Source organism: Microcaecilia unicolor, chromosome 3 (genome assembly GCF_901765095.1).
Source record: "Microcaecilia unicolor chromosome 3, aMicUni1.1, whole genome shotgun sequence".
Taxonomy (NCBI): Eukaryota; Metazoa; Chordata; class Amphibia; order Gymnophiona; family Siphonopidae; genus Microcaecilia; species Microcaecilia unicolor.
This window is the reverse complement of record NC_044033.1, coordinates 318,106,159-318,128,684: the sequence shown is the minus strand read 5'-3', so window position 1 is coordinate 318,128,684 and position 22,526 is coordinate 318,106,159. Positions and strand designations below refer to the sequence as shown.

General features: G+C 45.2%; 1 protein-coding gene across 1 annotated transcript in view; it reads left to right on the top strand.

The window, feature by feature from the left end:
- Positions 1-7,655: 7,655 nt before the first annotated feature.
- AMHR2 (anti-Mullerian hormone receptor type 2) overlaps positions 7,656-22,526 on the top strand; it is an 80,134-nt gene continuing 65,263 nt past the window's right edge. The window contains 3 exon segments of the mRNA XM_030195004.1: positions 7,656-7,722; positions 10,219-10,389; positions 15,533-15,694. Coding sequence (XP_030050864.1) covers positions 7,656-7,722; positions 10,219-10,389; positions 15,533-15,694 — 400 coding nt within the window.

Below are 22,526 nucleotides of genomic sequence, written 5' to 3'. Positions count from 1 at the left end.
CTATGGAACGCACTACCAAACGCTGTGAAAACAACGCAAGACCTATCAAACTTCCAGAAGTCACTAAAAACGTACCTGTTCAAAAAGGCAAATCCGAATGATCCAACTTAAATGCCTGAACCCTGCAACACAACGAATCTAATACTTGAAATGAACATAACATAATTCTTCCTCCTTTCCCATTCCATAATGTGACCGTCACACATAATCTCTACCATGATATCACTATGTATTTGTCATACCACGGTGCTATGTAAGCCACATTGAGCCTGCAAATAGGTGGGAAAATGTGGGATACAAATGCAACACCCCCCCCCCCTCGAGGAAATAGAAGCAAAAACACAAGTCAGGATTTGAGGTACTTGGGCTGTTTTATACACTAAGACTAAATGAGCTACTACTACATTTGTAATTAATTCCTAGAAAACATTCTGTATGTACCTACAAGTGTACATGTGGAGTTGTGGTGAGAGCAATGGACTGAGGCCCCAATGCTCAAAGCTCTAGTGCAGGTCCGAATAGCGCCGTAAAAATACTGCTAGAACAGAGCAGAAGAACAATGCCCTAATGCTCAGTGCTAATGAGATGCAAATATAGGCATGCTCATAACATTCAGCATTAGGGAGTTCAGTGGGAGGATTGTGCTTGGCTTATGTGCAGAAGAGTTCTGCGGTAAGGATGGCTCCTTCCCATCTCCGAAAAAGGTTCATTTGCGGATTAATACCTTTCAAATATTTGAATGTCTGTATCATATCACCCCTGTTTCTCTGTTCCTCCAAGGTATACATGTTCAGGTCAGCAAGAGGCTTATTTTCAAAGCACTTAGCCTCCCAAAGTTCCATAGAAACCTATGGAACTTAGCCTCCCAAAGTGCTTTGAAAATATGCCTCCATGTCTCTCCTCGTATGGTTTGCAACACAAATCCCATACCATTTTTGTAGCTTTTCTTTGCACCACTTCCAGTCTTTTTACATCTTTAGCAAGATACAGCCTCCAAAACTGAACACAATACTCCAAGTGGGGCCTCACCAACGACTTGTAGAGGGGCATCAACACCTCCTTTCTTCTGCTGGTTATGCCCCTCTCTACACAGCCTAGCATCCTTCTGGCAATGGCCGTCACCTTGTCGCATTGTTTCTTCACCTTTAGATCCTCAGGCACCAACACCCCAAGGTCTCTCTCCTGAGTCGAGCTTACTAATCTCTTCCCTCCTATTCGGTATCTCTCTTTTGGGTTTCTGCACCCAAGTGCATCACTCTACACTTCTTGGCATTAAATTTTAACTATGATTATAACATTCACACCAGTATTTAACCGAAACTTATGCTCTGTAAATAGTTTATATTTATATTTTTTTATTTTTAAACTAGGAAAAAAGGCCCGTTTCTGAAACCAATGAAACGGGCGCTAGCAAGGTATTGGCTTCCAGCAACTAATGTTTTGAAAGGGATTGTTAGGAGAAATGTGTTGTCATGCTAATGAATAATTTACATTGTTGTATTATGTGTAATATCTTTTTTGTTGTTTTTCTGTTTTTTTTTCTTTGTGTTGGTTGTGTGTGTGGGTGTGAGTGAGAGATGCTGATTCTGTATGTTAGAGCTTGTGTATTTATTGGGGGGGGGGGGGAGTGTGTGGGTGTGACTGAGAGACAGAGATCTTGATTCACCATGGCAGAGTTTGTGCATGATGTTGTGGTGGTGGTTGGGGGGAGTGTGTGTGTGTGGGTGTGGGTGTGTGTATCTTAGTGAGAGAGAGAGATCTTGATTTTCCATTTTAGAGTTTGTGTATTAAGGGGGGTGGGAGGGGAGTGTGTGGGTGTGAGTGAGAAAGAGAGATGTGGTTTCTCCATGCTACAGTGTGTGTATGATGTTGGGGGGGTGGAAGGAATGTGTGTCTGTGTCAGACAGAAAGATGGTGATTGTCCCTTGGAGAGTTTGTGTATGATGTGGGTGGTGGTGGGGGTGGTGGGGAGGGTGGCAGAGTTTGTGTATGATGTGGGGGGGGGGAGAGGGTAGTGGCGTCTGTGAGTGAGAGTGTTTGGAGGGGGGACAATTGCGTTTCTTCCCCTGAACTTCCCTTTCCTTAGCCTCGTACCGGAAGGGGCGGGGCCTTGGTTATTGATTTGGTTGGAAGTGTGTGAGTTGCATAACCAATCTGCATTGCCATTCTTGTGGGGGGGGGGGTGGTAGCAGTGTTCCGCATCAGTGTATGCGTTTGTGTTTTTTTTTGGGGGGGGGCTGTGGGGGTGTGTGTGAGTCAGAGAGAGATATGTTGAATTTCCTTGGTAGAGTTTGTGTATTAAGGGGGGTGGGGCTGAGAGTGTGTGTGTGTGAGTGAGTGAGAGAGAGAGATGCTGTCTCTCCATGGCAGAGAGTGTGTATGTTCTTGTGGGCGGGGGGGGGGGTGGAATTTGGTTGTGTGTGTGGGTGTGAGTGAGAGATGGTGATTCTCTATGGTACAGCTTGTGTATTTGGAGTGTGAGTGAGAGATAGAGATGTTGATTTTCCATTTTAGAGTTTGTGTATTAAGGGGGGTGGGAGGGGAGTGTGTGGGTGTGAGTGAGAAAGAGAGATGTGGTTTCTCCATGGTATAGTGTGTGTATGATGTTGGGGGGGTGGAAGGAATGTGTGTCTGTGTCAGACAGAAAGATGGTGATTGTCCCTTGGAGAGTTTGTGTATGATGTGGGTGGTGGTGGGGGTGGTGGGGAGGGTGGCAGAGTTTGTGTAAGATGTGGGTGGGGGGGAGAGGGTAGTGGCGTCTGTGAGTGAGAGTGTTTGGAGGGGGGGCAATTGCGTTTCTTCCCCTGAACTTCCCTTTCCTTAGCCTCGTACCGGAAGGGGCGGGGCCTTGGTTATTGATTTGGTTGGAAGTGTGTGAGTTGCATGACCAATCTGCATTGCCATTCTTGTGTGTGTGTGTGTGTGGGGGGGGGGTGGTAGCAGTGTTCCGCATCAGTGTATGCGTTTGTGTTTTTTTTTTTGGGGGGGGGGGCTGTGGGTGTGTGTGTGAGTCAGAGAGAGATATGTTGAATTTCCTTGGTAGAGTTTGTGTATTAAGGGGGGTGGGGCTGAGAGTGTGTGTGTGTGTGTGAGTGAGTGAGAGAGAGAGATGCTGTCTCTCCATGGCAGAGTGTGTGTATGTTCTTGTGGGCGGGGGGGGGGGTGGAATTTGGTTGTGTGTGTGGGTGTGAGTGAGAGATGGTGATTCTCTATGGTACAGCTTGTGTATTTGGAGTGTGAGTGAGAGATAGAGATGTTGATTTTCCATTTTAGAGTTTGTGTATTAAGGGGGGTGGGAGGGGAGTGTGTGGGTGTGAGTGACAGAGATGCTGTTTCTCCATGGCACAGTGTGTGTATGATGATTTGGGGAGGGGGGAGGGTGTTTTGAAGGAATGTATGTCTGTTGATTGTCCCTTGGAGAGTTTGTGTATGATGTGGGGGGGGGGGGTGTTGGGGGGTCGGGAGGGTGTCAGAGTTTGTATATGATGTGGGGGGAGGGACAGAGTAGCGGCGTGTTTGTGTGTGTGAGAGTGTGGGCACTCACCTATTGGCTACAGTCACACTCTCCTTTGTATTGCAAGCATTCCAAGTATGCATACCAATAGAAAGATGTTTTGCTTAAAAGTGAGAAAAAAATGCTTTACACACTTCCATTAAGTACCTTAGCGGTGAAGCTATGTTTTCATTGACTGTAGTTTATGGAGATAGGATCAAAGGAATTAACATATTGGCGAAACTGCCATTTATCCTGATATATTGGATCCTTAGCATGACAAAATCACTGAAGCTGGATCTGTTAAAATCAGGTTTCCTCTCATCACATTTTTACAGCCCTGAAGCGTTCTCCCTCCAGCACCGGCGATTCAGAGAGTCAGCCTTCTTGCCAGCATTGGGGCCTCTCCTCAGGCGCATCCCACCTCTGCGGAAAACAGGACGTTGCATTACAGTAGGTGGGACGCGCCTGAGGAGAGATCCCGATGCTGGCAGAAGGCTGACTATCTGAATCGCTGGTGCCGGAGGGAGAACGCTTCAGGGTACTGAAAATGACCACACGGACTGCAGAGAGGCTGCGGGTGAAACGCAAAAGCTGTAAGACTGGGGGGGGGGGGGGGGGGTGGAGAAGGGAGAAAGAGCTGCCCAAGGAGGCTTTAATAGACAGGAGTGGAAGTGAGCCTATGTAGTCCATTGTAAGCAAGGAAGCCGGTTTGGTTAATCTGTTTCCACCCCCCTGTGACGTGCCGCGCTCTTCATTTATATAGTAGGATTACCCGCCCTCAACGTCATCACGTTTTGACGTGAGGGCGGGGCAGAGAGAGATGGTGAGTCGGTTACACACTTACAAACTTACGAACCCTTCACTGAAGCCACGGAGTCAGCTTCAGAACGTTGAGGGTGCTTTTTATTATAGTAGATATGCAGTGCTCAGTGTTTGCTATTGTGCCAGATTACCGTGAAATACAATATCAGCAAGCAGCACAACAACCCTTAACCATCACAGCACAGTTCCTGCCTGCCTGCCATTCATGTTGAAAAAAACATACTGCCATACCTCAATCCTAGTAATGTATAGGAGAGTGCACTTATCTTTGCAGACATGTTTAAGTCCAGTGGTGGGTCTTGTTGTACTTTAGCTGATCAGTCCGCACCCAAGTGTTATTGTTCTATGTGTTTTAAAATCAATGTCCCATTGTTATTCCCAACGTGGGGCCACGTTTCACCATGACGGCGTCTTCAAGGGAATGTATCAACAAAACGGGAGCGAAGCCAGTTCAAGTGCCTCCCTGCTTTCTCGGTTTGAACTGACACACAAAAATGGTATGTGGAGTTCATATAATGGTTGAATAGTTGCAATTGTAACCTACAATTTACATCGCATTACCATTTTTGGACAATACAAGATTCATGTTTTAAGACTACTATTTTTCACAAAAGCACAGATCAAAATAATATTTTGCAATATGATAGTTTTCATCCCAAACATTTACGTGACAAGATCTCAGTGGGCCAGTTGTTAAGGCTGTGCTGGCTTTGTACTGAAAAGCCACAGAATATAATGCACATGCAGAAGACGTTTCAGAGATTTTTAGAAAGGGGGGCATCCCTGGAAGATCATAAAGCATACATATAAGCGAGCCTTATATGTTCACCGTTCGCTGTTCTTTATGACCTCAGAATTCATCATTAGTATGTGTACTTCAATATTCACAATATACTTTTGAAATTAAAAGGATCATTAAACAATATTGGCACATTCTTCAATATCACTATAGTCTTCCAACAATATCCTAGGTTTGTATTTTCTCGTGGACATAATTTGCGTCAGTAACTTATGCATCACATTTCCAAGAAGCACATCTGATACCATCAATAACAGGCCATACAGTCTGCGGTCATTGTTCTGTATGCCAATTGGCATTGTGTCACTTATTTATCACATGCATCATCTTTCAGATTGTGATACCAGTGAAGTGATGTATATATTATAAGATGTCCATGCCCATTGCTGTATATAGGCTATACTATGAGATCAATATGGACATGGATTGAAGAACATCTTTGTCGTATATGCAGTGGATTTATGGACGCTCCGTTAGTCCAACATTGGATCATGAAAAGCACGAATTGAAAGATTTGTATTTTGTAGCGGTGAAGGCTCCTCATTTATACAGATGAGGCAATTTAGCAAACTTATTGTGGAAGAAAGAGCAAAAGTGGATTCACCGGTGGCTCACTGTGGAGCCGACTGGGCTGAATTGAGAGGTAGAGTGGTGGGCTTTTTTAAAATAAAGGTTTAAAATAAAGGATTAGAGTCTTTATTTACATAAATTAATTATAGGATGTTTTTTCAAGTGTGGGTATTGCTTTATTATTGGCTAGATACAGCGAGCAACTGGCAGCATGGCGTCTTTAAATTTTCTGGCACCATGGTTTTCAAATGAATGAGCCAATCACATATTTTTGCTCATTGCATATGTCAGTGTGATGATGTTTCAAAATAGATTGTGGCAGTGGTGCAACATCTTTGAAGTTAATTTTTGAAGCTAGATTTGAACTTTTTGAAAATTGATAGTGAGGTACCCTCCATTTTGGTTGCCTTGAGACTTTTGAAGTAGAGTATATAGAATGTTTTTAGACTTTGCATTTGTATGAAATAATTTACATTTTTTGTTGTTTAAAGACCATGCTTAAGTACAATTTATGTAGCATATTACCTTGAATCTGAAGCAGCCTCTGGCAAAACGCCATGTCAGAATTTGGACTATAAAGGTCCCAAAAAACAACAAGGCAAGCGATCTGCAAAATCCAATATGGAAAAAGAAGCGAGCAGATCAATATAACATCAGAAAGATTTTATTGAAGATACTGCATGTAAGAGTCACATCATTTTAGGCATCTGCTGTATGCGCTGGTTTTTTCCAATCTATTATACACCACAAGTTTTCCGTTTTTAGAGTTGCTCCTTTCAGAAGGTTTCAAATTAGCCCCTGACGCAGCCCTTGGTGGGCGAAACACGGCCTGTGTCGAGCAATTTGTTTACATGCGGTATCTTCAATAAAATCTTTCAGAATTTGGACTATAACATTGGAATTTAGACAACATGATCACAGATAGTAATGCTAACAATAGCAGTTATTTTTCACATTATTAATGTTATATGATAATTATTGAGAAGTTACAAAACATTATGTGCTCTTTTTACTAATCCGTACTAGTGATTCCCAGCACAGTAAATGCGACAAAGCCCACAGGAATTGAATGAGCTTTGTCGCATTTGCCACTCATGCCTGGAGGTCCATGCCACCCTAAGGGGTCAGGTGGAGACACAAAGAAAAGCAGCGAGTGCTAGCTGGCTCTGGATAATGGGCTGAGGGCTGGGTGTAAAAATACAGGCTGGGAAGGATAACTGGCTCAGGATAGTTATACTGTACGTTCATCCAATAAAACTGAAACCTTGTATGCCAAAAGGGCTTTCTGTGTGTTTATTGTTGTGGTAGGATGAGGGGAGGGAGCCTGTGTTACTGCTGGTTAAAAACAAAAGTTAAAAAAAGAAGAGGAATCCATTTCCTGGAGTATAACCATTCATTCTGTATTTGGATAGGTGGGACTGATCCCCCGCCTGGTGTCCCCATAATGATGAGCGGAGACTGGGGTGGTGTCCACAGTCCGCCTAACCTATCCATGAGCCTGCAGTGTTCTCCCTCCCCCCCCCCCCCCCCCCAGTCCCACTAGGTTCCTGGAAGGCTTGCCTACCAATAGGATCAGCTGCACACTTTTTCATGTGTAATTTTGTTTGATATCTTTGTGAGAGTAGAACTGCCCTTCAAGAACTCCCACAGTCACCTGCTAGGGAAAACAGAAGGGTTCACTGCAGAAACAAAGAGTGAAAACAGGCAGCCAGACATACAAAAAGAACTGCAGATAGGGAAAGAAAGTGATGGAAATGCACTGAGAGAGAGAGAGAGAGAGAGGCAGGCGAAAGAGGGAGAAGTAAGCACAGAGAGACAGTGACGGATGGGAAAAGAGGCACAAAGAGAAAATCTAAGAGAGGGAGGAAGAGAAAAAGAACAAGGGGAGCGAGAGGGGAGCAGTCACCTCTCCAGGCACCAGAAGCTCAGTGAAAAACTGTGGACTCACTCAGCACCTGCCACGGCTCAATGCCGCTAGTTCCTTGGCTGCAGGTATCAACACTGCTCACTGTGCTCGGGGGAGCACCCATCCCTGGTGAGTGAGTCTTCAAAACTAAGCTAAAAGCCCACTTTTTTGATGCTGCTTTTAACTCCTAACCCTTATTCACTTGTTCAGAACCCTTATTTTATCATCCTTACTTTAATATTCCCTTATCTCTTGTTTGTCCTGTTTGTCTATCCTAATTAGATTGTAAGCTCTGTCGAGCAGGGACTGTCTCTTCATGTTCAAGTGTACAGCGCTGGGTACGTCTAGTAGCACTTTAGAAATGATACGTAGTAAGTAGTAGAAGGGCTGTGGGTCACAGGAAGAGATAGCTGCTGCTTTCAGGCTTAGATATTGGGTTACAGAATGGGGTTGATTCTCACTGTCTCAACTTTGCTAACTGTTGGCAGTCTGTGTCACACCTCAGATTCTTGCAAGGACTGGCTTTGGCTTCTAGACTTTTCATATCCCTGCTTCTAGACTTTTGGCTGTCACTGTTATAGTGCAGTGGAGGAGTAGCCTAATGGTTCGAGCAATGGGCTGAGAACTAAGGAAGCCCAGCTCAAATCCCACTGCAGTGCAGCTCCTTGTGATTTTGGGCAAATCACTCAACCCTCCATTGACTCATTATAATCTTAGATTGTGCGTCCTCCATGGACAGCGAAATACCTAGTTTAACTGGATGTAACTTGCCTTGAGCTACAATTGAAAAAGGTATGAACCAAATCCTAGTAAATACTTTCTTCCATCTATAGGGATCAGCTGGTATTGTCACACCTCCTCCCATTCTTATAGGGATTGCCAATAACTGTCACACCTCCTCCTCCCATACTTATGGGAACTGGCTGTCACTGTCACACTTCCTCCATTTTAATGAGAGGAGTGTGGTAGCCGTGTTAGTCCACTCTTAAGGTTATCAATAGAAATCAAACAAAATAAAACATGGAAAAGAAAATAAGATGATACCTTTTTTATTGGACATAACTTAATACATTTCTTGATTAGCTTTCGAAGGTTGCCCTTCTTCAATTCCATTTTAATGGAAGCTGTCTGTGAAAGTGACACACTTCCTTCCAACCCTACAGGAAGGTTTCTATTTCCACACTTCTTCCTAATCCTATAGAAATGGCCTACTATTAGGGCCAATTCCTCAAATATTGGTGCATTCACACACAAAAATAAATAAATAAATAAATAAATAAAAAAGGTAAAGTGTTGAATAAAAACTATTCTAATTATGATTGATATATTAGTATCTTATTTTGTTTTTATGTGTTATTTTGGTTAAGGCTCAGAGCCTCAGCAACTGGAAATGGCTTATGCCTTTCTAGATTTGAGATGTTCTGTCACTGTCAGTGTCACACCTTGTCCCATCTCTACAGGAACCAGTTGCTATTATCATGCTTCCTTCCAACCTTACAGGGATTGGTTATCAATCTTACACCACCTCCCCTACAAGACCTGGCTATAGTTGTTATTACTCTCATCCCTACAGAGTTTGGCAGTTCCTATGATGACATCTTTATCCAGCCACTGTGGCAGTAGTTCCAAAACTATTGAGTCAAAATATCTTCATTTGGGGTTACAACCCCCCCCCCAAAAAAAAAAAAAAACATTGGCATCATTAGCCTATGTAGGCGAACATGATGATATAACTTGGCCTGCACAGGCTCAAGGGAAGGCTTGAAGGCAGCATTGTCATCTGACCCTAGAAGATAGCCTAGAGCGAGGCCTCAGAGTAAAGAGGTAGGGCTGTGATCACATTCATTTTTTTTAACATCTTAAAATGGGGTCACAGCTAATAGTAATTTGGGAAGCAGTGGAAATTGGCTTTTTACTGACGCTTATCCTTCCCATGTTTTCAGGGATTGTCTATCACTGTTAAGCCTCTGCCCATCCAAAGGAAGACTTGCTGTCACTGCCACACTTTTTCCCATCCCTACAGGGATTGGTTGATGCTGCCCTAGCTCCTCCCATTTGCTCTGAAAGTGTCACAAACAGCCCCCATTCCTTCAAGGATTGGCTCTCACTGTCGAACACAATTCCAAGCATGCAGTGATTGGCTCCACTGTCACACCCCCTAATATTCTTGCAGATATTGGTTGTTGCTCCCCGTGCTGTGCTTTCTGCGTCACACTTTTTCTAAGGCTGCCAACTGGATTCAGATTCACATTACAGAGTTGATCCAGTCCTGGGTTTACCTAATTGCATGCAGGGGCTTGTAGCTCTGATTTCCCTATTGCATTTCCTTATAAAAAGCAAGACTACAAGTCCCTGCATGCACTGGGGTAATCCCAGGACTGGTTAAAACCTGTCATGCAAATTTGGATCCAGTTGGCAGCCTTAACTTTTCCTAATTCCTATGCACTAACTTGTTGAATTTTCTTTTCTTATTTTTTGTTGTTACTTGGTTTAATGCAGGACTTTGGAAGTTGTGATATCCTTTATTGGACAAACCAAATATTTTCCACAAGGTCTAACTGGTGTCATGCATGCTTTTCCTGGTTTAGAAAGTAAAGTCCTCAAACTTCTATTTCCTTTTGAAAGAACCCAGGACAGGACCTGTCACCTGTGCCTTTTACCAGGGGCCTTTTATCAAACAGGAGGCCCCCACCCAAGGGGATCTGGTGAACAGCAGCAGGATTCGCTGCAAAGAGAATATGTGCTGCTACGGAATCTGGTCCGAGTCCAGCGGAGAGAGACAGCCTCAGGCACAAGGTGAGGAAAGAGCCACCCCTATGGCGTCCAAAGAAGGAATGAATGTGAATATAGTAGTTGAGTAACAGAATGCACACTTTTAGATGTATTGGGAAAAGTGATTAGGTCGTGAGCGTATCCCTTTCTATAACTTTTCAATTATAAATATTTCCTTTTCTTGGATCTTTAGTTTCTGGAGTTTATTTTTAAAGGTCGATAGAATTATGTTTATGTTTGTAAACATTTTTCTTGCTTTGATTTATTACAATTGCTATATTATCTCTGACAAGTGTATAATATAAAATTAATAAAGATAAATTTTTAAAAGGGGGGAGGGGAGAAATCCCCGCGCAGGTTCAAGGTGAGGACAGAGACACCACCACCATGGGTACAAGGTAAGGGGAGATGCACATCTAGGAAGTAAGTGAAATACCTGAAGATATGACAAGATGAGGAGAGAGACTACCTCTCTTTGGGAAGAGGGTGAGGACAGAGACACCCCCATAGGTACAAGTTGAGGGAAGAGATACCCCCATGGATACAAGTTGAAGGGGTGAGATATAGTAGGTGACAGGGGTGTAGCCAGAAGTTCATTTTTTTTGGTGGGGGGGATAGTGGTGGACTAAGGGGGCCATATATTTTCCCTCGGCTCTTCCCCCCCCCCCCCCCCCCACATTAAAATTGAACCTTTGGGATGCCCAAGCCTGCCAGCTGAAGAGGTCTGCTGCCTGAGCCCCCACCTGTGCTGCCCGAGCAGTGCAGAAGTCAGCAAATTACTTCAGCTGCTGACACCGGCACTCCCACTCAAGTTCAGTTCTGGCATCGGTGGCTCAAGCGAACTTCTTGAGGACAGCGAACATCTTGAACTGGCCGAGCTTGGGCATTCCTCCAGTCATTAAACCAGTGCTGCAATTTTAGAAGTGGCTTGAGCCCAAGGTGGGGAGGCCTAGGCCCCCAAGGCATCCCCCCTCCTCCCTGATAGGTGAGGGGAGAAATATTTGCAGGTAGAACAATGCAAGGAAAAAAAAGACTACTTCTGTCCAGGTTCAAAGAGAGGAAAGACACCCCTGTCCCCCAAAATACAAATTAAAGAGGAAAACCCCCACAGCCACATAGAAATACATAAAATGCTGGCAGATAAAAACCATGAGATCTACCCAGTCTGCCCATTCAGACCCACTTCTAAGCTCAACAATCCATTCCTCTCCTTTAGAGATCCTATGTGCTTATCTCATGCTTTCTTGAATTCAGATACAATCCTCATTTACACCACCTCTTCTGGAAGGATTAGAAACAGAGAAAGTATTAGAGGAAGGAAAAGACAGGTACAAGATGAGGAGAGAAACTGGTGTAGCTTGAGAGGAGAGAAAAGTGGCGTGCTGTCAGGGCCTTTGGTGAATCTCCAGTCCTATGCTCATGCTTTTTTTTATGATCTGGTTTTACCTTTTCATGGTCCAGTCCCTCAGCAACAGCAGACTATTTGGAGCAGGCATGCTGGTACAGAAGCTACAAGGAGCACAGGAATATCCAGTGTGCCTGAATGTAACTCACTGTGAGCTACTGCTGAAAAAGGTGTCAGCAAATCCAAATAAATAAATAAATAAACAGGAGCTATCATGCTACCTTGTTCTGCTCCTCCTGCTGCATCCTTGCAACATGCACTGTGCCATCTGTGCCGCACCCGCCCCCCCCCCCCCCCCCCAGCAGAGCTCCTGACCCTGCAAGGTGGCTGGAGTGGGGAGTGAAGTGTTGTGCTGAATTGAATCCTGGTAGCTACACCTTCTTCCCCTGGCCTCCTCTGTCCCCTCCAGCAGTCTGGAGATCTGATTGCATGCAGTCTTCCACCTTGGCCTGCCACTGCCTCAGCTCTGCTATCAGACGCAAAGCCCGGATACGTGGAGGGGCATAATCGAAAGGGGCACCCAAGGTTTCCTGAGGACATCCTCGCAGGACGTCCCGGCGAAGGGGCGGGGAAACCCGTATTATCGAAACAAGATGGGTATCCATCTTTCGTTTTGATAATACGGTCGGGGATGCCCAAATCACGAAATTTAGGTCGACCTTAGAAATGGTCGTCCTTAAAGATGATCGTCCCCGATTTTCAGCGATAATGGAAACCGAGGACGCCCATCTCAGAAACGACCAAATCCAAGCCATTTGGTCGTGGGAGGAGCCAGCATTTGTAGTGCACTGGTCCCCTTGACATGCAAGACACCAACCGGGCACCCTAGGGGGCACTGCAGTGGACTTCAGAAATTGCTCCCAGGTGCATAGATCCCTTACCTTGTGTGCTGAGCCCCCTAACTCCCCCCAAAACCCACTTCCCACAACTGTACACCACTACCATAGCCCTAAGGGGTGAAGGGGGGCACCTACATGTGGGTACAGTGGGTTTCTGGTGGGTTTTGGAGGGCTCACATTTACCACCACAAGTGTAACAGGTAGGAGGGGATGGGCCTGGGTCCACCTGCCTGAAGTGCACTGCACCCACTAAAACTGCTCCAGGGACCTGCATACTGCTGTCATGGAGCTGGGTATATTTGAGGTTGGCATAGAGGCTGGTAAAAATATTTTTTTAATTTTATTTTTGAGGGTGGGAGGGGGTTAGTGACCACTGGGGGAGTAAGGGGAAGTCATCCCTGATTCTCTCCGGTGGTCATCTGGTCAGTTCGGGCACCTTTTTGTGCCTTGGTCGTAAAAAACCAGGACCAGGTAAAGTCGTCCAAGTGTTCGTCAGGGACGCCCTTTTTTTTCCATTATGAGTCGAGGATGCCCATGTGTTAGGCACACCCCAGTCCCGCCTTCGCTATGCCTCCGACACGGCCCTGTGAACTTTGGTCGTTCCCGCAACAGAAAGCAGTTGAGGACGCCAAAAATCGGCTTTCGATTATGCCAATTTGGGCGACCCTGGGAGAAGGACGCCCATCTTGCGATTTGTATCAAAAGATGGGCGCCCATCTTGCGATTTGTGTCGAAAGATGGGCGTCCTTAATAGTACTGCCATTAATTTAGACTATTTGGTATAACAAAAAAAAATAGAAAATTCATTTTGCAGTGGAATTGGTTCGTTGGAATGGTACTAGAGAGGGAGTAGAGGCAGGGGCAACAAGAGAGAAGGGATGGTGGGAACAGGGCCGGTGGAATGTGGTAAGCAGAGTATGCAGAGCAGGGGGCTCCAACATTCGGGGGCACCTGACTTTAGCCCTCCACAGTTGTCCTACTCTTTTTTACTGCTGCTGCTCTGCCTGTAGTCAAATGTTTTTTTTTATTTATTTGTAGCATTTGTATCCCACATTTTCCCACCAATTTGGAGGCTCAATGTGGCTTACATTTGCCGTAGTGGCGATTGCCATTTCTGGTCAGTAGAACTACAAATGGTATTTCGTTCAAGTGCATACATACATGATAGAGGAGAGGAATACATTAAGGTATTGCAAATAGATTCTTAAGTAATAGATTAGATTGTAACATATGTTGGGTCTGGTGTTCTGGCACCGTGTGCTCCTTCTTGTCACAAATTCACTACTTCCGGTTTTGTGAAACCAGAAGTAGTTAATCTGTGGCTCAGAGGAGCATGCATTGCTGGTGCCAGTGCGCCAGACCCATTTGACTAGAGGCCATAGGTGGGAGCTGATCCAGGGGACAGGTGAGAGAATGGAGCTGGAGCTGGGGCTGAAAAAAGGAGGAGGATGGGAGAAGAGAGAAAGGAGATGCTGGGCGGGGCATGGGTGACTGACAGTTTGTAGGGGGGCACCAGAGACCCTAGCACCGGCCCTGGGTGGGAACAGGAAGGGGTGGGGTAGCAAGAGAGGAAGGAGCAGGATAGGAAAAGAGAAGGGAATGGGTCTGCATTTGACGGAAAGAAAAGGATAGGGCAGGAGGAGAGAGAGAATAAAGTAAGGATGTAGAGTGAAAAGTTTTGGGAAACAAGAAGGGAACTCAACTGAGAAGTCTTGGGGCAGAGAGAGGACAGTATGGGGTAGCCTAGGTGTCATTAGAGAGATGATATAATTGAGCTGCCGGGTTCCTTTTCTTTCTTTGAGGGTGAGAGTTGATATGCTGAGGCTGCTGAGCCCTCCTTGCTGTTTCTCTAGAGGTGGGAGACTCCCACCCTCACATAAAGAACAAGAGGGGCTTGGTGGCCCCAACCTATCACTAATACTTAGCACATCCACTGAATCTCCTGCTGTAAAAGTAAATGTCATTGCACCCCACTGGGTACTAGATGAGGAGAGAAACGAGAGAAAAATGTAGGCAAAGGTGGTTTTTCATATACAGAAACCAAATTACTTATGGTTCTGCTCCATTAACATTACCCCTTCCTCCATTAATCTTACCTCTAATACCTTCCTGGTTTAATTCTTCTGAACTGGCATCAATGTTCTCTTTTGGTTTGATTTTGTTTTGTCTGTGTACCTTGTCTATCTGGATTAGACTGAACTCCAAGGAGCAGGGACTGTGTCTGGCTAGTAATTCTCTGTAACTGTCTACTAATAATAACAGTGCCTAGAAGGAGCAGGGAGAGAAGACACCCAAACGTAGAAGGTATGGGATGAAGAGAGATAGTCACAGGTATTAGGAGAGGGGAGAGAAACCCTCACAGATACAAGATGAAAGAGGGAGTGATGGAGCTACAAAGAATGAGGAGAGAAAGGAATCGTGGAAGGAGAAGATTATGTAAAAGAACAAATATGGGGATAGAAGGAGAATAACATGGGGTGATTCTGTAATACAAAAGGGAACAATGCAACAGAAGAATGTAGGGAATGTGGTAAAGGCGGTTAGCTTAGCAGAGTTTTAAAAAGGTTTGGATGGCTTCCTAAAGGAAAAGTCCATAGACCACTATTAAATTGGACTTGGGGAAAATCCACTATTTCTGGGATAAGCAGCATAAAATGTTTTGTACTTCTTTTGGATCTTGCCAGGTATTTGTGACCTGGATTGGCCACTGTTGGAAACAAGATGCTGGGCTTGATGAACCTTTGGTCTGTCCCAGTATGGCAATACTTATGTAGCTGTGGGAGTGATAGCAGGATATGAGAAGTGGGAATTACTCTGGTATGTGAGGGTGATGGGGAGAAGAGGCAGTGGTACTGGAATATATGCTCAGTTCAGTGTGACTGTCTTTCTGCTGTGTCTGATGCTGCTTCTTCATTCCTTTCAGGATGCTGGGATGGAAAAGCCATTAAATGTGCTGTGACCTGTGAGGCTCTGCTTCAGCCCATCACTTCCAACTCCTCCCTGTACAAGTGTCACTGCAGAAGTGACATGTGTAATGTGAACTTCAGCACCACCCTGCTTCCTGCCCACCATCCTCACACCACTTGTAAGTAAAAATGCAGCTCCAGAAAAGAGAGGGGGCAGGTGGGGGGATAAGGAGATACAAACTCCTCAGTTGTTAGGTAAGCAGTGCCTTTGGGTGAATGGCAATAAGGGCTGCAGGCCTACGATGCTTTTCACATTCAGATAACTTCATTGCCATTATACTTTCAAAAGTGTTGCTGATGTAATACATCACCACCCAGGTTCTATATATGGCGACCTTTTCTTTTCTATGTTTTATTTTATTCTATTTCTATTGACTGGCTATATATGGCACCAGTCCCAGATGTGCACCCAATTGAGCAGTATGGCTGATGCGCAGATAGCGAGCGCCAAATCGACAGTACCGCCAGGGTAGCATGGGCACCCAGTGGTAATTTTGAAGTTGGCACACGCTGTTTCCCGCAGTAGAAAATATTGTTCTAGTTTCTACCGTGGGGGTGTTCCCAGCAGTCACCAGCACCGCGACCACATTGGTGCGTGCTGCATGATTACCACATTAGTCATGCGTGAGCCCTTACCGCTAGGTCGACGGGCGGCAGTAAGGGCTCATGCAGTAAATAGCCTTGTGCTACCTTTAATTTTAGCGCACAGTCATTTACTGCCCCAATAGAATCAGCCGTGGTAAAAAAAAATGGCCCAGTGTGCACCAATTTCACGCATCCAGACTACTTTTTACTGCAACTTAGTAAAAGGAACCCTGGACTGGCTAAGGAGCCAATTAGTGCCAATAATTGGCTGCTAATTGGCACCAATTTGGATTTGCGCATACATCTTGCTACGTGCTATTCTATAACAATGTGCACTGAAATCCCATATTGCGCAACCCAATAGGGGCGTGGCCATGTGAGGTACATGGGTGGGTCAGGGGCATTTCTAAAATTTGCACCCAGTGTTAGAGAATACCGGGGATGTGTGCCCAAATTGGGCGCCAGGAATTACATGTGATTTCTCAAGCATAAGGGTTGTCGCCCAAATTTGGTGCCAAAATCAGCATTCAATGCTATTCTATAATGGGTGCCAATTTTTGAATGCCATTTACTGACTCTAACTCCAAGTGGTTATGGTAAAAAAAAAAAAGCCCCCCCACAGAAAGAAATGATTTACAAAATCATAATTATAGCAGTAAAACGCAATTATAGACACTAGGAGGCTGATTGGTCAAGCTACTGTCCTTAGAAAAAAAGCTGAGCACCCTTAGGATAAACCTCCAGATGGGGGGAGGATCTTGGATACCGGTGTAAATTCCACCGCAGGTGATGGAAATTGCTCCTGCAGTGAGGGGTCCCAAAGTAGGAGGTGGGGGAGGGGTCTTCGTAGCTGTTCCTGTATCTTCTAAGGTGGATTCCCCCCTGCTCTGGGGGCCTTTTTGTTGATATTTTTGTTTAGGGGTCCTTCATCTGAAATTCTACCACTGGTCTCAGAGCTACACTATGGGTCTTTCCAGCTTTGCTGAAGAATCTTACAGCTGCCCAGAAAGTCTTCCAGCACTATGCTAAAGAGTTTCCAAACCTGGAATCTCAGGCGAAATGAAAACACAGGGGCTAGAAGTGTTGGAGGTAACTCCAGAAAATCCCCTGCAAATTTCCAGCTCTTTGGGCAGCTGCCCTGTGTGTTTTTTGCCATGGGGGAATGGAATGAGCAGTTTCAGTTGGATCCTGGGATAGTTTTGGTTCATGAGCCCTTTAGTGTTTCATCCTCATAGCCCGGGGGGGGGGGGGGGGGGGGGGGGGGGGAGGGGAGGAGTTGACGTCTCTCTGGCTCAGCCTGCCTGATTGTTGTTGCTGCCATTCCCGGTCACTACAGCCTTGAGCATAAAATGTTACTGTTGTGGCTTAGGAATTCAGACATCACTTCATTCCTAGAGCCCTATAGGAGAGAGTTCAAACAGTTAAAGCTGTGCAGTTCCAGACCAGCACACACGGCTCCCCCTCCTCCGAATCCTTGTCACTTCTGTAGCTCCACTAGACATAATGTGTCTCCTGCCAACCCCATGTGTGCTATCTTCAAGCTCACTTTATTAGCAAGACAATTGCACATGTGTTGCAAAAGTTATACAAAGAGACTAAAATTACAAGTTGGAAAACCATGTGAAGGCCTGACTTTGGGAATGTTTTCCAATACAGATTTGTAAACGTAGATGTGAACTGAAGAGCGAAGGGGTTGTGTTTGGGAGCAATGGAGAGTGGGGTAAGGTGGGGGTGATGCATGTATGCTTGGTAAAGGTATGCTTATGGGGATGTGGGATGTGTGTTTGTGGGCAAAGGGTGTATACTGGAGTGTGCAGTATGTTTTTAAATGGGAAGGGGTTGTGTGGGTGAGAGAATTTATGCAGGGGTTATGGGTGTATTGAGGATGTGGAGGGGTTGTGTTTGGGGATATGGTTGTATTTGTTGATAGCAGGTGTAGTTATGATGGATCAAGTGAGGAAGTGTTTATGGGTTGGGGTTATGTGTGTATATATATGTGGGGGAGTGTTATGGAAGTATTGGGAGGTAGGTACAGGGGTATATATGTGTGGGTTTGGGGTTCTGTGAGTAGTGTTGTGTATTAAAAGTGGGTGTGGTTGGCTTTTATGGGATATAGCTATCTGTGTAGATAGGGTTCTTTGTGTAGTGTATAAACTGAGAAGCTGTGTCACATATTTATCGTGCGTCTGTGTGGGAGGTTAGCTGTTGGTCTGTTCGTTGATGGCAGCTATATATCTGTGTGATGTGTGCAGGGGTGTAGGAATGTATGGGGTGTGGATGGCAAGGGAATGTGTGGGAATTTGGGTGGATATGTGGGTAGTGTGTAGGGGTGCAAGGTATATGTGGGGTTGTGGGTATAAAAAGGTGTGGGATAGTGAGGTAGAAGCGTGTAAGGTGAGAGTATGGAGTACATGTGTGGGGTGAAGGGTAGTGTGTTTGGGAAGTATGTGGCAGGGCTGTCGAGAAGAGGGAGCGGGGGGGGGGGGCAAAATGCCCCGGGCCTGGCCTCCAAGGGGGAGGCCTGGCGATCGCAAGCTGCTTCTTGCTGCCTGCTTTGGGGGTCTGTCCTCCCCTGCTCCTGCATGCCGCCCAGGACCCGGTAGATTGCATTAGTGTGATAGCAGCATGAACAGGAGCAAGATAGGGCAGACTGTGGGAGCAGGCACACAGGAAGCGGCTTGCCAGCGCCGGGACTCCCCTTGGAGGCAAAGACAGAAAGGTAAGGGTGCGGGCAGGCGGAAGCAGCGGCGCAAGTGAGGGGCAGTGCAAGTAGGGGGTGGCTTGCGGCAGTCCAGTTCTGCCCCGGGCCCTGCTATGTTTTTTTGGCAGCCCTGGTATGTGGAGGTGGGGCTGGGGTCTGTGTGTAAATGTGGGTGATTGTGGCAGGGGCATAGCCAGACACCCAATTTTGGGTGGGCCTGGGCCCAAGATGGGTGGGCAAAAGAACTCTGCCTTGTCCCACAAGTGATTTGGTCTCTTCCTCTCTCGCCTGCATGCCATATGATCTCTCAAACATCTCCCCCTCCTCTGCATACCTTTTAAATAGCAGATTTTCACCGGCGGCAAGCAGCAGCTAATACACATTGCTTATGTTGACCCCACATCCTTCCCTCTGATGCAACTTCCTGTTTCTGCATAGGCAGAAATACATCAGAGGTAGGGTTACCATTCGTCCGGATTTCCCCGGACATGTCCTCTTTTTGAGGGCATGTCCAGGGCATCTCACGGGTTTTGCCCGCATGCACGTTTGTCCGAATTTCTGGACAAACGTAAATGCGGGAGGGCATGCGTGCGGTTGTGCGATCCATCGGCGCCGTGGCTCTCCCCTCCCCTTCCTTACCATCTTCCCTGGTGGTCTAGTGACGTCTTCGGGGCACGAAAGAGCCCCCTCTTTCCTGCCCGGAGCACTGCCTTGCCCATCCTCCTCGGTCTCAGCTGGGGATTCAAAATGGCCACCGAGAGTTGCAGTCTCGCGAGTCTGCTTCAACTCTCGGCGGCCATTTTGAATCCCCAGCCGAGACCGAGAAGGATGCAGGCAGGCAGTTTCTGGTGACCTGCACTGAATATCCGGTTTCATTTTTGGTCGCCAGAATTTAACTAGTTAAACTGATATTCAGTACTAACTGGTTAAGTTTCTAGCGGTTAAATATAGGACTGCTATTTATGCAGCTCTATTTAACCATTTTACAAAACATTTTATACTGCTTATCTCAGAAATAGTGGATTTTCCCCAAGTCCAATTTAATAATGGTCTATGGACTTTCCTTTAGGAAGTCATCCAAACCTTTTTTAAACTCTGCTAAGCTAACTGCCTTTACCACATTCTCTGGCAACGAATTCCAGAATTTAATTACATATTGAGTGAAGAAAACATTTCTCTGATTCGTTTTAAATTTACTGCTTTGTAGCTTCATCGAATGCCACCTAATCCTAGTAGTTTTGGAAAGTGTAAACAGATGCTTCACGTCTACCTGTTCAACTCCACTCATTATTTTGTAGACCTCTATCATATCAGACCTCAGCCGCCTTTTCTCCAAGCTGAAAAGCCCTAGACACTTTAGCCTTTCCTCATAGGAAAGTCGTCTCATTCCCTTTATCATTTTCGTTGCCCTTCTCTGCAACTTTTCTAATTTCACTATATCTTTTTTGAGATGCAGTGACCAGAATTGAACACAATATTCGAGGTACGGTCACACCATGGAGTGATACAAAGGCATTATAACATCCTCATTTTTGTTTTCCATTTTTTTCCTAATAATACCTAACATTCTATTTGCTTTCTTAGTCACTGCAGCACACTGAGCAGAAGGTTTCAACGTATCATCAATGACGACACCTATATCCCTTTCTTGGTCAGTGACTCCTATCGTGGAACCTTGCATGATGTAGCTATAATTCGGGTTCCTCTTTCCCACATGCATCACTTTGCACTTGCTCACATTAAATGTCATCTGCCATTTAGATGCCCAGTCTCCCAGTTTCATAAGGTCCTCTTGTAATGTTTCACAATCCTTCCGCTATTTAACGACTTTGAATAACTTTGTGTCATCAGCAAATTTAATTACCTCACTAGTTACTCCCATCTCTAGGTCATTTATAAATATGTTAAAAAACAGCGGTCCCAGCACAGACCCCTGGGGAACCCCACTAACTACCCTTCTCCATTGAGAATACTGACCATTTAACCCTACTCTCTGTTTTCTATCTTTTAACCAGTTTTTAATCCACAATAGGGCAGTACCTCCTATCCCATGACTCTCCAATTTCCTCTGGAGTCTTTCATGAGGTACTTTGTCAAACACCTTCTGAAAATCCAGATACACAATATCAGCTGGCTCACCTTTATCCACATGTTTGTTCACCCCTTCAAAGAAATGTAATAGATTGGTGAGGCAAGATTTCCCTTCACTAAATCCATGTTGGCTTTGTCTCATTAATCCATGCTTTTGAAGATGCTCTGTAATTTTGTTCTTTATAATAGTCTTTACCATTTTGCCCGGCACCAACGTCAGACTTACTGGCCTATAATTTCCCGGAACTTCTCTGGAACCTTTCTTTAAAATTGGCGTTACATTGGCCACCCTCCAATGTTCCAGTACCATGCTCGATTTTAAGGATAAATTACATATTACTAACAATAGCTCCACAAGTTCATTTTTCAGTTCTATCAGTACTCTGGGATGAATGCCATCCGGTCCAGGAGATTTGCTACTCTTCAATTTGTAGAACTGCCCCATTACATCCTCCACTGAATATTTGCAGATAGCCAGTTAAGTGCTATTTAACCAGCCATGAGCCATTCCTAGCCAGTTAAATAACATTGAATATCTGGCAGAAAGATTTTTAAAATTATCAGCCCGTCTCCCCTCCCCCACTCACCCAGCCCAAATATTGCTGTTTAAGAGATATAATATTCCTATGGCTGGGTGTTATGGGGTGGTAGCTTGTATCTGCTGTTTTATTACAGCCCTGCAGTCACTGGGTAAAAAAGGTATTTTAGTGGAAGGAAGGAGACAGTGGATGAAGTTGTGGTGACATTAGTGCCATAAGTTAAAAACCTCACTCTTAAAAATTGCTCTTCCTCGGCAGCTGTGATATTGAGAGGGGCTATGATTGGGGATTGAACTGAGGGGGAACTCACTATAGGGATGCGCATTCATTTGAAACAACACACAAAATGTCAAATTTTGGGTTTTTTTTCCTGTGTTATAAATAGTGTGCACTAATGATGATATTGCTCCCAAGAAGAAAAAATATTAAAGAAAAGCTGAACAAACTGAAAATTCCCATGAATGACACGGGAAACTAAATAAAATTAATGGAGTGTAATGGAGAATAACATTGTTCCTCTTCTTCACAAAACTAAAAATGCCATTCCTCTGCTATATCCCACAGGAGGTAGCAATGGTCAGCCTGGTGGGGGCACTGGTCTGTGTGGGTCTAAAGACGTAGCACAGCAACAGCAGTTCAGATGTGATAGAAGACCATGGGTTGTTGGGGGGGGGGGGGAGTATAAATATCACTTTGAGGTGGCACAAAGTTAGGGTTATCATATTGCCTTAAGAAAAAAAAAGACATAAAATATCACCCGCTCTGCCCCCTGTCACACCCCACCCTGCCCCCATCACTACCCCGCCCCATCTTCAGTAGCTTACATATGCTAGGCCAAGAAAGAGTGACTGTGGGCAAAGGAAACACGGTGAGAGTGGAGCAGAAGATGGCTGGAATTGGGATTGGGATTGAGGGACACACAGCAGCAAAAGAATCTTGCCTCCTATCCCATGACTGTTTAATTTTCTCAGGAGTCTCTCATGAGGAACTTTATCAAAAGCTTTCTGAAAATCTAGATACACTACATCAATTGGC